At 37.0% G+C, this 13,881-nt stretch overlaps 1 protein-coding gene across 4 annotated transcripts in view; it reads right to left on the bottom strand.

Moving 5' to 3' along the window:
* The window catches only part of USH2A (usherin), a 322,330-nt gene that overhangs the window by 142,308 nt on the left and 166,141 nt on the right, over positions 1-13,881 (bottom strand). For all 4 annotated transcript variants that reach the window (XM_042051713.1, XM_042051712.1, XM_042051715.1 and 1 more), the window contains one exon: positions 12,538-12,699. In XM_042051713.1, coding sequence (XP_041907647.1) covers positions 12,538-12,699 — 162 coding nt within the window. The remainder of the gene's footprint in view (positions 1-12,537; positions 12,700-13,881) is intronic.

Below are 13,881 nucleotides of genomic sequence, written 5' to 3'. Positions count from 1 at the left end.
CAAAACAATTGTCTTAATAAACAAAAGCAAATTCACCAAACAAGCAGAAGCTTCAGAGAGAACACTCAACACTAGAAATTGGAACCTAAACAAGAAAACTACAAGAAGGGCTCTTTGAACTGCCAGTTGATTCAATAAGTGATTTATAGGTTGCGAGTTTTATTTAGCAATCTATGCATTTTACATCCATGGTGAGTAACTTTTTTCACCATTTTGTGTAGTCCCAGGCATGTGAGATGATTAGAGAACAACTCTCACCATCCAGGCAAGCCATCATGAGATTTAAGAGTTTCTGTAGAAGAGATACTACCACCTTCCTAGGACCAGAACAGCTCTGTATTCCTGAATTATAGTCAGAGGATAAAGGAGTTTGCCAAAGCATTACTGTAGTGCTGGAACAGGGATAGTGGGAGGACTCAGCTTCTGAGCACTGCTCCTAAACAAGACAATTTATAGCAAGTTAAATCTGTTGCAAGACTACAAAAGCTGAGCTAGTTTTCCGCTGACCACAAAATAAGCAGCATAGTAAAACATACTGTATTTCTATCTGTCCTTCTCTCTCCTTACTAGAACAAGCAGCCCAATCTGTAGAGTCATTAATATGGTCAACACGTGGTTGGGCAAAATTATTTGGATTCCTTATTTGTTTTGGGTTTTTGTTTTGTTTCATTTCATATTTACTTTCAAAACACACACACACAGAAACAAAGGCAAAAAAATGAAAGCCCAAAGTTTTTTTCAACTTGACATGTTGCACTACCCAGTTATGGCATGTAGTGTCAGTAATGTCATCAGATAACATAACTGCCACAATCTGATGTGATGCATTAAACTGGGATTACCAGAATAAATCATGTTTGTGGGTGCACAGATCACAGGTGGTGCAGTCAGCTGCTCTGTATTATGGCATATCTATAGGATGTGAAGATTAGGATATAATGTCCAGAGGCTTGTTCTCATTTGTGAAGTGCTTTGCAACCATAAGTCAATAGTAAGGAGCCACAAAACAGTTATAATGGCATAAACCATCATCAGGGAAAAATACAAATCGATCAGTGCCAGCGATATAAAAGGGAGATCCTGCATCTGTCCCTAGTCTCATAAATTCAGTGGTTGTTGCAGGCTTTTCCTCTGTCCCACGTGTACTTTATTAACAACAGTAACTATCATAAATAATAATAATGCAGAGTAGTTTATTTCAAGATGAATGCTCTTCTTATTATCTGTTGATCCTATACCTTATTTCTTACATCGTGTCTGTGTTCCTCCGGTAAATGGGAGGGGAGAGCTAGCTAAATTTATTGTTTGAAGTTTATGCTCTTTAATTGGCAACAGAGTGTTATGCCCAGAAAGTTGTCTATGTAGGCTCCTTGAAATATCTGCATACCTTAAGCAGCATGTTAAGCCTCTACAAAGGAGGCATAGAATTTACATTCTACTGCATGCTATAAATAAGTAATAAGAACAGATTAGAATTATGCATTTACGCCTACTAGTGAGAGTGAGATGCATAATTCACAAGTGGCAAACCCTTAAGAGGCTTTTGTATTTCACCCCACTCCTCTCCCTGCTCCAGTCTTGTCTATGTAGAATGCAGTATATTGTTCAGTCCCACTGTTTCACAATTTTATTATTTTTTTTTTCAAGATAGGTTGTTTAGGTTTTGTAATGACCACTTCTTTCTTGAAGGAGAGCAACTGACACTATGTTAGTAGTCATTGCTGGGTATGTGCCTGCATTATGTTACATTATTGGTATCGTCTTTATGAATTTTCTTGTGAAACTCAGGGACACAACTAAGAGACTGCGGGACTTGCAACTGAAACTTCCCTATGCTTCCCCAGCACAGAGAGGACATATGCCTGTTGGAGAAGGTCCAAAGCAGGGCCACCAAGTTGATTAATTGGATGGAGCACCTCTTCCATAAGGAAAGGCTGAGAGAATTGAGATTGTTCAGCCTGAAAAGAGAAGGTTTCGAGGTGACCTAATTGCAGCCTTCCAGTACCTGAAGGGAACGTACAAGAAAGAGAGCAAGTAGCGACAAGGGGGAATGGATTCAAACTGAAGGAGAGTCAGCTTAGATTAAATTTTTAGGAAGAAGTTCTTTACTGTGAGAGTGGTGAGGCACTGGAACAGGTTTCCCAGAGAAGCTGTGGATGCCCCATCCCTGGGAGTATACAGGGCCAGGTTGGATGGGGCTTTCAGCATCCTGGTCTAGTGGAAGGTGTCTCTGTCCATGGCAGAGGGGTTGAAACCAGATGATCTTTAAGGTCTGTTCCCACTCAGGCCATTCTATGATTCACAGTTAACATGACATACTGCTCCTCTAGCTGGACCTCCTGGAGGAATAGACTAATCTCTATGTCCATTCACATCCTCAGCTTTTCTGCTGAAGTCTGAAAATACCTGTTGTGACCACCACATGAAGGCCACAGATTTTTCCAAAACTGTGGCTTTTCCCCACAACAGTCCTACCTCCAAAAACTCTGTTACCTGGTGATAAGGTGTAGAAACAAGGCTCTATTTCAGTCTAGCTGCTTTACTAATTTTTGGTTCTCTGGCTGCAGCACTACAGTGATGATTCATGTACCTCCCAAAGCAGCATCACTAGGGACAGGCTCTTTGGTGAACAAGTTACCTTGTAATTTCTCTCAGCTCTTTTGAACTTAGTTTATTTATCTACCTGGATATTCCTTTGTCCTGCATGCAAATATTTGAAATTATTTTCTAGCTCTAATTACCATTTGTTTATTTTGCCTCGATCTCTGCCACACAACTTCTTTTCATATTTAAGCCAAGACTTGTACCTCTTTTTTATGGTAACATTTCTTATTTATTAATCTTCTTATCTATTCAGTGTATCTCACTTGATTTTTAGTTTTACTTGACAAGTTTTCTCTGCTCTTTTTCTCTGCCTGTAAACATAGGAGAAAGATTTAAATTGTGCATGTATTTTAATTCCCAGTAGAATTTAACAGCTTAAAAATTGTTATGTGACCTGCAATGTTGATATTAAATCCCAAGAGTCATACCTCAAAACATTCAAAACACATTGGTCAAAATGTTTAATCTAACTCATTCTTGAGCTGATGAAAAGGCTAGCATTCCAGCTCAGAATATTTAAAAATTGTTGTCAATTGGATTCAATTTTTGTTTCCTGACCAGAATAAAAATTACTAACACTATTGAAATTAAGTGATCATAAATAGGTCCAAAGTTGAAGTTAATATGAAATTCAGCTTTCAAAAGGAAGCTATTGACATACTGCATCAACATGGGTTACTTTCCATTATTGATAATTTCCTTAATTCTCAGAATTTCTCCTAGAATAGACTGAAAATGTTGCTTATGCATCCTCTGTGTGAACTCCCCCTGTCTAGCCAATGATCCTGGGTAGGTGAGCAATGAGGACCCAGAATCTCCTAATACACCAGATCCTGTGGTCACCTCTGAGCAACCTTATGTAGCCATAAACATACCCAGACATGCAAAAAAAAGAAATCAAGATATGCAGAGTGTAAACGTGACTTAAATGTACCTCTGAAATCAAGGAACCTGGTATGTCCAAAGCAGGCAACACAGAAGTTACAACTTTTACCATCCACCTTCCTATTCATCTTAAGACCCCAAGCCTAAGCCTTACTTAAGGCAGACTAATCTGATGTTCTTCTTATGTGTTTAGCTTTATGTTTGCTGAAATATTTTTTCCCACTACTTAATTTCCTGGTAACACATCACTTTAATGTGTCACTCTATTTATACAACAAAAACCATGGAAATTAAAGAAAGAAAAAAAGGGAGAAATCCCCAGCAGCTTTCAGAGTCCAACTACAATTTATGTAAAATCCTTCAATCAGAAATAAATTGTTGTAAAAAGACATTTTCCATGGAAGACCAGTGAAAAGCATGATGGAGTTCAGTACTGACTTAATAAGGCTATTAAACTTTATGTAAACAATTTAAGCAATCAGAAATCTAAGTTAGATTTCTGGCAGTGATACCAGAAGAGGAAGTATCCTGGAATGCCTCCCATGCTTTTTGGGACAAAATCCCGTATTTCATATGTTTCCACTAAAATTAAGAGGATAGAGAAACATATTTTGAAAATACATTAATACTCCAATCATACAAACCACCAAATATGTTTAAAATCAAACTTACATCCAACTATTTTATGGCCTGATAACACAGAGTCTTGTATTCTTCACACACAAGAAAAGACTTGTGAAAGATGGAAAATACTCAGAAAAGTCTGAACTTACATTAACTGGCGAAGTATTTTAGAAATGCAAGTTATAAGGAAGTTTCCCAGACTTATTGTAATTATAAGTCCTAAACATATACAAAAATCAAAGATTCCCCTTTCCATAATTTTTTCTCATTACAGCTTTCTGTTTTATTCAGTAAATAAAATGCTGAAAATATTTCATTAATGGTAAATGACTCAATACCCTCATGGCCATGCATTTAGCAAAACCAAGGGAAAGGGGAAACCCAGTTGGGAATCATCTAGAAGTTCTGCTGTGGCATCACCTGCCTGTACATTGTCATCAACATTCCACTATTGTTAAAGGAATGTTGGGACATACCAGGTATAGAGAGAAGGGTCTGTGCCTAGCACTAGCCAAAGAGGAACACATGTACTGCTCTGTCAAATTATCACAGCTGATAAACCAGCACACTTTGTAATGCAGAAGTGTGGAATAAAATATCTATTTCTAACTAAATATTAGCAGTTCAGGAGACCAACTGTTCCTAAATTAATAAGGAGAACTATGAGTATCTTTTCCAGGGCATAAGGAAAAGCTCAGAGAGAAGTTTCATTATGCAGCTGGAAATATTAAGAAGGCTGCCCCATTCTATCCAAGCCTATTAAGTTATGGGTAATTGAGGTGTGTCCTTATAAACAGATACCTAGAGATTCAAACAGAAGCAGCAGGTTAGGCCTTAGTCCACCTGTGCAAGAAGCATCATATCTTTATTTACCTGAGTCCAGCATTACTTGAAACTAAGCATAAATCATTTATCAAGCATCTAAGAATGATCCTGGAAAAATCAAATAAAATCATCTAGAAAAGTGGAGATGTTTTTCTTGATCTATAAATATATTATTTATAATTTCAATATAAAATCTTGCACAGTTTCTGATGTTTTCTAAAGCACTTAATGAAAGTGTGACTTGATGAAATCTTGTTTTAAACAATAAGCTTATGCGTCTGTTTTATCAGAAAAATTAAAATCTGAACAGAACCCACCATTTTGCCATACCAGCTTCAGGCAAACCCCAGTTGCCAGGCATACTGCTGAAAATAAGATCCCACAGAAAGTACTTCAGGCTACAAGCACAACATGGCCAAGAAAGCATATCCTAGTTCTTCCAAATCTTCAGAGTTCTCACAATGTTTAATAACAAGCAGTGGTCACCATGAGACAACAGCTCACAAAGACAAACTATGACACTTGATGTGAAGCTGTCACTGACAAAAGAAAAATGCAGAGAAACAGATTAGCCCTTCAGAAAAATCCAAGAGCAAAGCAGACAACATTTGGCCACTTTACTCAAGAGAGGTTCACACACACAACATTACAACAACCTGATCTCAGAAAGTAGCAAAGTAAGAATTTGCTATCTAACTGCAAAGAGGATATCTTGGAGAAGACCTACAAATCCACATGCCAGTGCAGAGCACCTACAAGGCAATTATATGTGGACGTTAAGAAGTAAGCTCTGCTGATGAATAAAAAACGAAGAAAAAAAGGCTGTAAGGCTGTAAATTCACATTTTACAAATTGAACTCAATGAACTCTTGATTTAAATGTGTCCTTCTTGGAAGACACTGTCTTCTGAAGAAATCTCAGCATCTTTAAATCTGCTTACCAACCTACATATATTGAAGGAGAAAACACAGAACAAAAAGCTTACATATGTCTAATTCTGACAAATATTTTGAAGTAATATCACAGGACAAAATAATCTGGGAGTTTTACATTTTTTAAGAGCTTTATTTCTTATCATGGAATTTAGACAAGCCATTAAATCAATGCTTTTCTTCTCTTTGTTTAGAAAACAGAGCACATAGCCAAAATAATTCTTATGTGCCAAAAGGGAAAGGATAGAAAAAATACTCTCCCTTTTCTACAGCTATCAGCTCTGAAGAAGCTATTTTGCTCCAGTTCACTTTGGTACATACAGAAGATTGGAAGGTCTCAATCACTCTCATTTCATAATTTGTGTTGCATTTTAATTTTTAGAAAGTGGTACTCAAGTAACCTGAGAGCTCAGCAATTCCAGCAGGGTTAGCGTGAGTTCTCTCCTGGCTTGCTGTGTTACCCAAATCTGATCAAAGGACAAGGACTCCAGAAGCTTGTCCAGCTGTGGTTTTATAATGACACCATTAGGTTTTGCTCTATAATCAAGGTCCCTAAAAGTCTGTGTAGCTTCAGGCTTAATATCTGCGACAAGGTTAACTGAAATCTGCAGCAAGGATAACTACTTTAGCAGATTGTATCAGCAGGAAATATTTAAACACTATTTAAAAGGATTTTAAATAAGCAGATTTTATTTAACACTGCACTAATGCACTGCAATAGAAAATGATACAAGAGAGCTGCTACAAATAAACATAATGCTTTTACCCTTCCCCTGCCTCCCTCCCCTCTGAATTCCCCAGATCAGTATTATTAAGTCCAACGAGCGCACCAGATCTTTCTGTCTGAATTTGAAATACCGGAACGCCAGGCTCAGACAGCCCATTTGCCCTTTGGTTTGGTGCCTGCTGAATCTGCATTCTGGGTCTGTGAAATTAATTACGGTAGCACCGGTCACCGGCAATGTCAGCGTTGCCACTTCAGGTGCATCAAATGTGCCTTCTTACATGCCTACAACTCGTAGAGGAAGGCAGCTCCTCCTGTAAGGCTGGTGTACCCTGCCCTCTAGTGCCAGGTGCACCTCTAGATGTTCACTTAAATGCATAAAAGGGCCAGAATAAAGCCTGGAGAAGCAGGCATTCTTCATATGCCATCCTGTATGACTTATCAGCTAGATATGTTGCTAAACCAAATATAAGGGGTCAGCCTGGCACTGTTGCATAGTAATGCAAGACCCTAAAATAAGGGCGAGACACTGGGCCAAGTCTCATTGGGTCCCATGCAAGATGTTTCAGACAACCAATTCTACCTACAAAGAAGCAAAGACTAACTTTTATTGCTCACCATGGTGTTAAAGAAGTCTCTGCTTCACAAAAAAAAAAAAAAAAGAGAAAATGTGACATTCAGGGTTATAATATATATATAAATCTAGCACTAACATTGTATTTGATGGCAAACAACTCTTTCCAATACCTGTAGTGGAAGAACAGACTGAGCGTATCTGGTAATTTTAAGTATTTCACTGCCACCTGGAAGATGGGAAATAAACTCATACCAGAGGACTACAGAATTTTTCTATTGTTTGTCCTTTAAGGCAAAAGCTGCCTGTCATCTTTGAGCAGGACCCAAAACAAAGGAATGCAAATCCTTAGGGTTGGAAATTGTTGTTCTTAAACACGGCTACGGCTGAAAAATATGAAAAGTAACCACAAGAACAACATCTTAAACATAAGATAGTAAGGATTTTCTTCTCAGTGGTTCAACTTCTTGCAGTGTGATACATCTCACTGCAATTATCTTCTACAGACAATTCTGTGGATTTTCTTGCTCAAATTGTTTCACTTGGCAATCAGTGCAATACTGATATTACGATGGATTCTGCTTTTATTATCATGAACTCTCATTTAAAACAAGCAGTATTCATGTGGCATAAAGGACCAAAAACTTTCCCAAGTTTTCTGCAAAATGTAGTTATTGCACATGGCTGTGCATGATGTGTACTGTAATCACTACTGGTTTAGAGCAACATAAAAAATACAGGTACTAATTTGGGATTCTCCATTTTTTAAGTTCAGATATGTTAAGCCCTGATTGAACAGATGTCAAACATCTGTCTCTTCCTCACAGAAAAACAAGGCTCCTGTTCTAACCCGGTTCTGTAGGATCAGCCTTTCCTCACTCAGGTCACATAACAATTTGAATAAGCTAAAGCTTAGTTCATGCTCTTAGAAAAAATATTGTGAAGACAGCTCTTTCTCACCTTTTCCAAGGCTCTCCTTAATATTTTGCCCAGAAAAGTGGTACAAAGTACTCTGTCACATTTTTTTATAAACTCTTGGACATGCAATTTAGGATAACTCTATACTCATTTAACTCAGTTGAAGATCTGCCCTTGTAACACAGCTGACACGATCTCTTTCCTGAAAAACTGGAAACGCTTCTTTCAGGCTGGCAGAGAAAAATAAGTTTCATACAGCTGAGTCTTAATAAGAATATCTTCCTTTTAAAGATTCATGATGAGAACCATTAGATTCTGCTAGGAAAATTATACGAACACAATTTGTTAACATTGTCAAGCGCCTAGTGCTGCAGAAAATGCAGAGACACATCCTCAATGCCAAGCTCAGAGCAAAGATAGATTCATACTTTTTTGTCTTGTTTTGTTTTCTAAACCTTCCACAAAGTAATTCCCCTTTGTAAATATGTTAGACAATGAACACCATTTCTCAGTCCATCAAATTCTCAGCTTTTAAGAATATAGGAATATTTTTGCTCTAACCTTTTTTCTCAAGTTTCTTCACATCAGTAAGGTTCCCCACAAAAAAAAAAAAAAAAACCAAACTGGGCACGTGGGTAACATCGGATAATCTCTGCTTATGCTATAACATTCTGCATTTTTCAGACCACCTTTCTGCTATTGGTATTGGCACCACCAGCTCAGGCCACTGCAGTCTAGTACTTTTCAGGATGATACCCACACTGTTGCCCCTTTCATCTAAGGCAGGTAGAAAATTTCTGAGACTAAATTAAACAAAAGAGAAGAAAATAAGGGATACTTTGCATACACTTAAAAATATCTTTAAAATAATTACATTAAGAATTTTCCAGATTTCAAAGTAGAAGCTTCAGTTTTTTCTGTGAGTGTTTGGATGAGAAGAATATTTTCCTGATCCCAGGGAAAATCCACTGCCTTTTTAAGTTCAATATGTTAAGAGCTCTGAAGATCACTGTACAAACTCCTCCAACTCCTCACAGCTGCTAATCATCTACAGCACAGTAAGGTCTGAAGGTTTGGGGAGCAGAACCCTACTGCAACTACTCTCCTGAGCTGCAGATGTTGGCCTTGGTTACAGGAGCTTCTGCACTCACACACAGAGGAACTGAAAGCATAAATACAGGGGCATGGATTCACACAGCCCAAGTTTCACCTGGGATCTGGGACTATTTCCTCTGGGCTCATCTGTTGGAGACATTAGGCTTTCACTGGAATATAGGATGTGAAATACAACCCAGATTGCATGGAGAAGCAGAACATATACCACATAAAGCAAATGCATGAAGGTGGGAGGCAGAAAAATCACAGACAGTTAATACAGGTGTTGTGCTAGACAGGCTGGCTTCATTTCAGTGTTTTATTACTCACAACACAGAAACCAAACTTGTCAATATGGGGGAAATATTTAAAGGCACTAATGGATGATGGATGCCTAATGGATCTTCTTTTTCAATGTGGTAAAGTGTACATTTGCCATATGTGCTTTTAAAGGGTTTCCTTTTTAATTACAGCTCAACCCCTAGAGGAAACAAACACTTGAATTTCCATGAAAATCAATGAGTATTTCAAGCCCTGAACAACTGTCAAGATCAGAAATTAAGCTAACAATATATTTGCTATTATGGTGTTGAGAAAACATATCCCTCCTCAAGTTCTGGATTGATTAGTATGGGCTTAAACTGAAGCACTTTCCATGGTCTGAAATGCAAGTCAGTGAAGTACTAATTTTTAAACAGAATTTATATCTTCTTAAAAAGAAAGGTTTAGAAAACCATCACATTTCACAAAATACAGCACTTCAAAAGCACAGAAAGAATCTATGACTTTCTGGTATAGACTACTGGCCAGGAACTAAGTCATATAGCTACTAAATTAAGAAAATAATTTTGGTGAGTAAATAGGAAGCAGATGTCAGAGACAATGAACTTTGTCTCTCTGTTTAGGGTCAATAGTATATGATGTTGTGGCAATAAGTTACCAACATCACTAGCACAAATGCTGGAAACAAAAGGATAATTATATGGAAAAAGCCAAAACGTATATAACGTAATACTCTAAAGCCAAAAGCTGCAGCTTTTCACCACAAAACTGTTGCCCTTGGGGAACAACAAAAAAAAGAAGATTATGTTATACCTTCTCTAAATCAAACCTACAAAGTGGAAAATCTTGGGCTCTGAAAGGAAGCAAAATCAGGTCAAATTAAAGATACAGGCAGATCTTAGCAAGATCTTGAATAAACCTGGTTCACAAGGACTGGGATTTCTAGTGACCCAAATCCCAGCCTACTGGTTCACATCACCACTTCTCCCTCAGGCAGAGGGAGAAACTGGCAGCTACATAAAATGGATCCAAAGCAAACAGACTGATCTCCACACCACGTACATAATGGCAGGCAAGAGTGGCTCTTGTGGTGAACAGCGCATGGTAACACGATCTGATCCACCAGCCCTCTCCTGAATGAGTAAGATTTACTGTTTTCTTTAGATCCGTATCTGCCTAAAAATTATTTGAAATCAAAGTCATTAAATGCTCAATAGGACCAAAAAATATAAAAATTTATAGTAAAGTATAAATAAATAATTTCTACATAAAAGCAACAAGAGCTTCTCTAGTAAACTTATGAACAAGATGAGATTTCATCTCACTACTACTAGCTGAATGTATTCTGACATATCACTCAAGATTTAAGGGTAGAATCCTTATGTTTTTCTATATTTTCAAAGAAGAATTACAAAAGCCACTTGACCGTAATTTCTATCAATAAGCATTCATTTTGGCTGTAATTCAGACTACACTTGGACATGAATCTAAAACCAGCCAACCAAAATATATTATGGTGAACACTTCCTCAAATGTTTTACATCGCTTGCCCATTTACAACCAGGCTGCAGATGAACATTTCAGTAAAGTGATGAACCTATGATGAACTTTCAGTAATGATTTTAGTAAGACTGGAAGCACAACTATTTGCACTTCAAAATTTTTAAGAACAGTGCTATGATACAGCAATGAGAGATTAATGGAAATCTTGCAAAAAAAAGACAAATGGCGCTGCAAGAATACCAGAAAACTGGGGAGATGGGGGAGAAATTAATTGAACCTACACTTTTCATAAATATTTATTTTTTGCAGAAGAAAAATGCACACTAGTTTGAGCTGTCATTATGCTAACCTATATCCTATTTTTCATATTATTAGTAATACATAATGTGGTAGTTTATATTCAAAAATAAAACCAGAATGTATATACCTCATGTATTTATCCAGAAATACACTAAGGTTACTATGGTTACGAAAAATCCATTACCTTTGAATACAGAATGAAAAAGTTTGACTTAAAGTGTGCACTATTTATTATAGCGATCATCAACAGCCTTCAGGAGGTTCTCTAACTGGATTCATTTTTCAGTGTCAAAACTGACCCACCACACCAGTACCTTATGGCCTGTGCGAGGCAAAGAAATTTGAACTATATGAATTTTTAAATATGTTTTATACTGACTCAAGATGCAGAAATGGCTTTGAATTTTAAGGCCTCACATTAAAAAGAAAGTAGGGTTTTGGTACCCCTTTTCCCCTGAGTTGTCCAATACAAAATGTTTTATTTTCACTTGTACCTACCAACACGTGCAAGTTCTGATGGGTCCACAATAGTCCTTATGCTGTGGCATGACACTTCTAGCTCCATATTTTCTTGTTGGGTTTTTTTGGTTGTTTGGGGTTTTTTTAGTTTGTTTTTGTTGTTTGTGGTTTTTTTTAATTATTATTTTTGTCGTTGTTTGCATAATATCTGAATATGTAATTTGGATAATTCATTAAATGACATCAATTGCATTAAAATAGAAAGTCAGATTACCACACTTCACTGTATTGCCCAATAACAGGCACTTAACTTCAACGTAATAGTTTAAGAGCACTGATATAATTTGGCTACTGGCACATGGCTCAACCATTATCAGGAGAAAATAGATTATTCGTTTCTACTTTTAATAAATGAATTAAACAGAGGCTTCAGGTAAGCAATGTGGTATCTCTCTAATTAACAATATTTAAGGAAGGCAGTAAGAAAAACTACTAAATCTGAACATGTCTTCAACAGTTTGCAGTTAACTTGCTTTGACAGCTGCATGGTATGAGATCAAAATGTTATAAAACCATTAAAAAGATGACTCAGATCCTGCGAAAGAAGCACACCATCCATGGTGGCATTAATGTCTATGAGTCCCAAAAAAAGGTGAGGTGTTTTAAAATATGAAACCCATCAGGGTTTAAAGTGCATCCAACCAATTTTAGAATTATTTTTCATTCCTCTGAAATAAGAAGGGGTCAATCACACAATTATTCATAGCAACCATGAGATACCCATCTGACATGCTACCTAGCAGAGAACTCACCTTTTACAACATACTTAGTTCCATTTCCAGAGTAAATTGGTATTCCATTCATATATAAAGTATATTGTGTAATAATACCATTTGGTGTTTTGGGTGGACTCCAACTCATCAGCAGGAACGTGGGAAAGGATATTGCTGTGGGTGATTGCACATCTTCAGGGGCTGGTGAAAAAATGTATAAAGTTATACTACATTGTCTTTCCACAAATAATAAAGAGTTTCAATGAGAGGATACTACCAGACTGATTTTTGGCAAAGCTGGAATTTCAGACGAGACTTTATGTCTGCAACATATCAGAACTTTGAGAAGTCTCCTACATTATCTAGCCAAACAGAAACTTCTATGAAATATGGCAATATACTCTTTGCTTTTAGGAGAATAATTATGCTTCTATAATTTTATCTTTGCAGCTTGATAACACTGAGCAAGGTGAGGGGTACAGGATTTTAGTGCAGTCCTTTTTTTAATACAAATTATTTTCTCTTCTTTCATGGTTTTTATTGCTAACTACAAAATGATCATCCTAATCACCAATGCAGGTGATCTGTTCTTAGGCACTGCCCCTTATTTCAAATTTTTCATAATCCAAAACACTTAGTAATGTTTGTTTAATGTAGATTTTATGTATAGAACATACTGGAAGTTGGCAATGGATGATAATTTAAGAGTCAAGTTCTTTCACTGTTCCACTGAGTTACACCTTAGAAACACAAGGAATCCCAGTGAATATCGCAAGGGGAGCAGAGCTGAGGTCTTAGTCTGGGAGAAATATCTTGTAATTTACAAGCTCTGTGCTAGCAATTTAAAACAATAACTAGCAGTGCCTGGCAATGTGAAAACAATATAAAGTAATGAATGTTTCAATAGGGAAACAGGGATAGCTGGAGGGTGTGATATGGTGTCTCTCTTCTGTATCACCAATTTATTGTTACTAAGAGCAGGCAACAAGAGCATCCAAAAATAGAAATTCCACACATTGACTTTTTGTTCAATTCTTCTGAGGGATAAAACACATGTTCCCCATGGCTTTATTCAATCTCTGGGGAAAAAAAAAAAAATCTACTCTTGCCTAAGCCATTCCTTTATGACAGGTAAGCATTTCTGCTTTATTCACTAAGCTGAGAAAATAGGACATAAACAATTTATTTTTAATTGCTATGTCACAGCAGAAAGAAATACACAAATATTGAAATAATGGGTTTCATGTTTATATCACAGGGTCCGTTAACTATTTGGCTGTCAGAGGCTGCACCCTTTCATGGAGAATGCCACTGGACAATCTCAGTCAGTTTATCTTAAACATCCAAGAAGCAAAAATTGGATTTTGATTTGATTGGTGCTGC

This window comes from Corvus kubaryi, unplaced genomic scaffold (assembly GCF_017639235.1).
Source record: "Corvus kubaryi isolate FWS band 111438036 unplaced genomic scaffold, C.kubaryi_AGA036_p1.0 76, whole genome shotgun sequence".
Taxonomy (NCBI): Eukaryota; Metazoa; Chordata; class Aves; order Passeriformes; family Corvidae; genus Corvus; species Corvus kubaryi.
The sequence above is the reverse complement of the archived record's forward strand: the minus strand, read 5'-3'. Positions and strand labels throughout refer to the sequence as shown.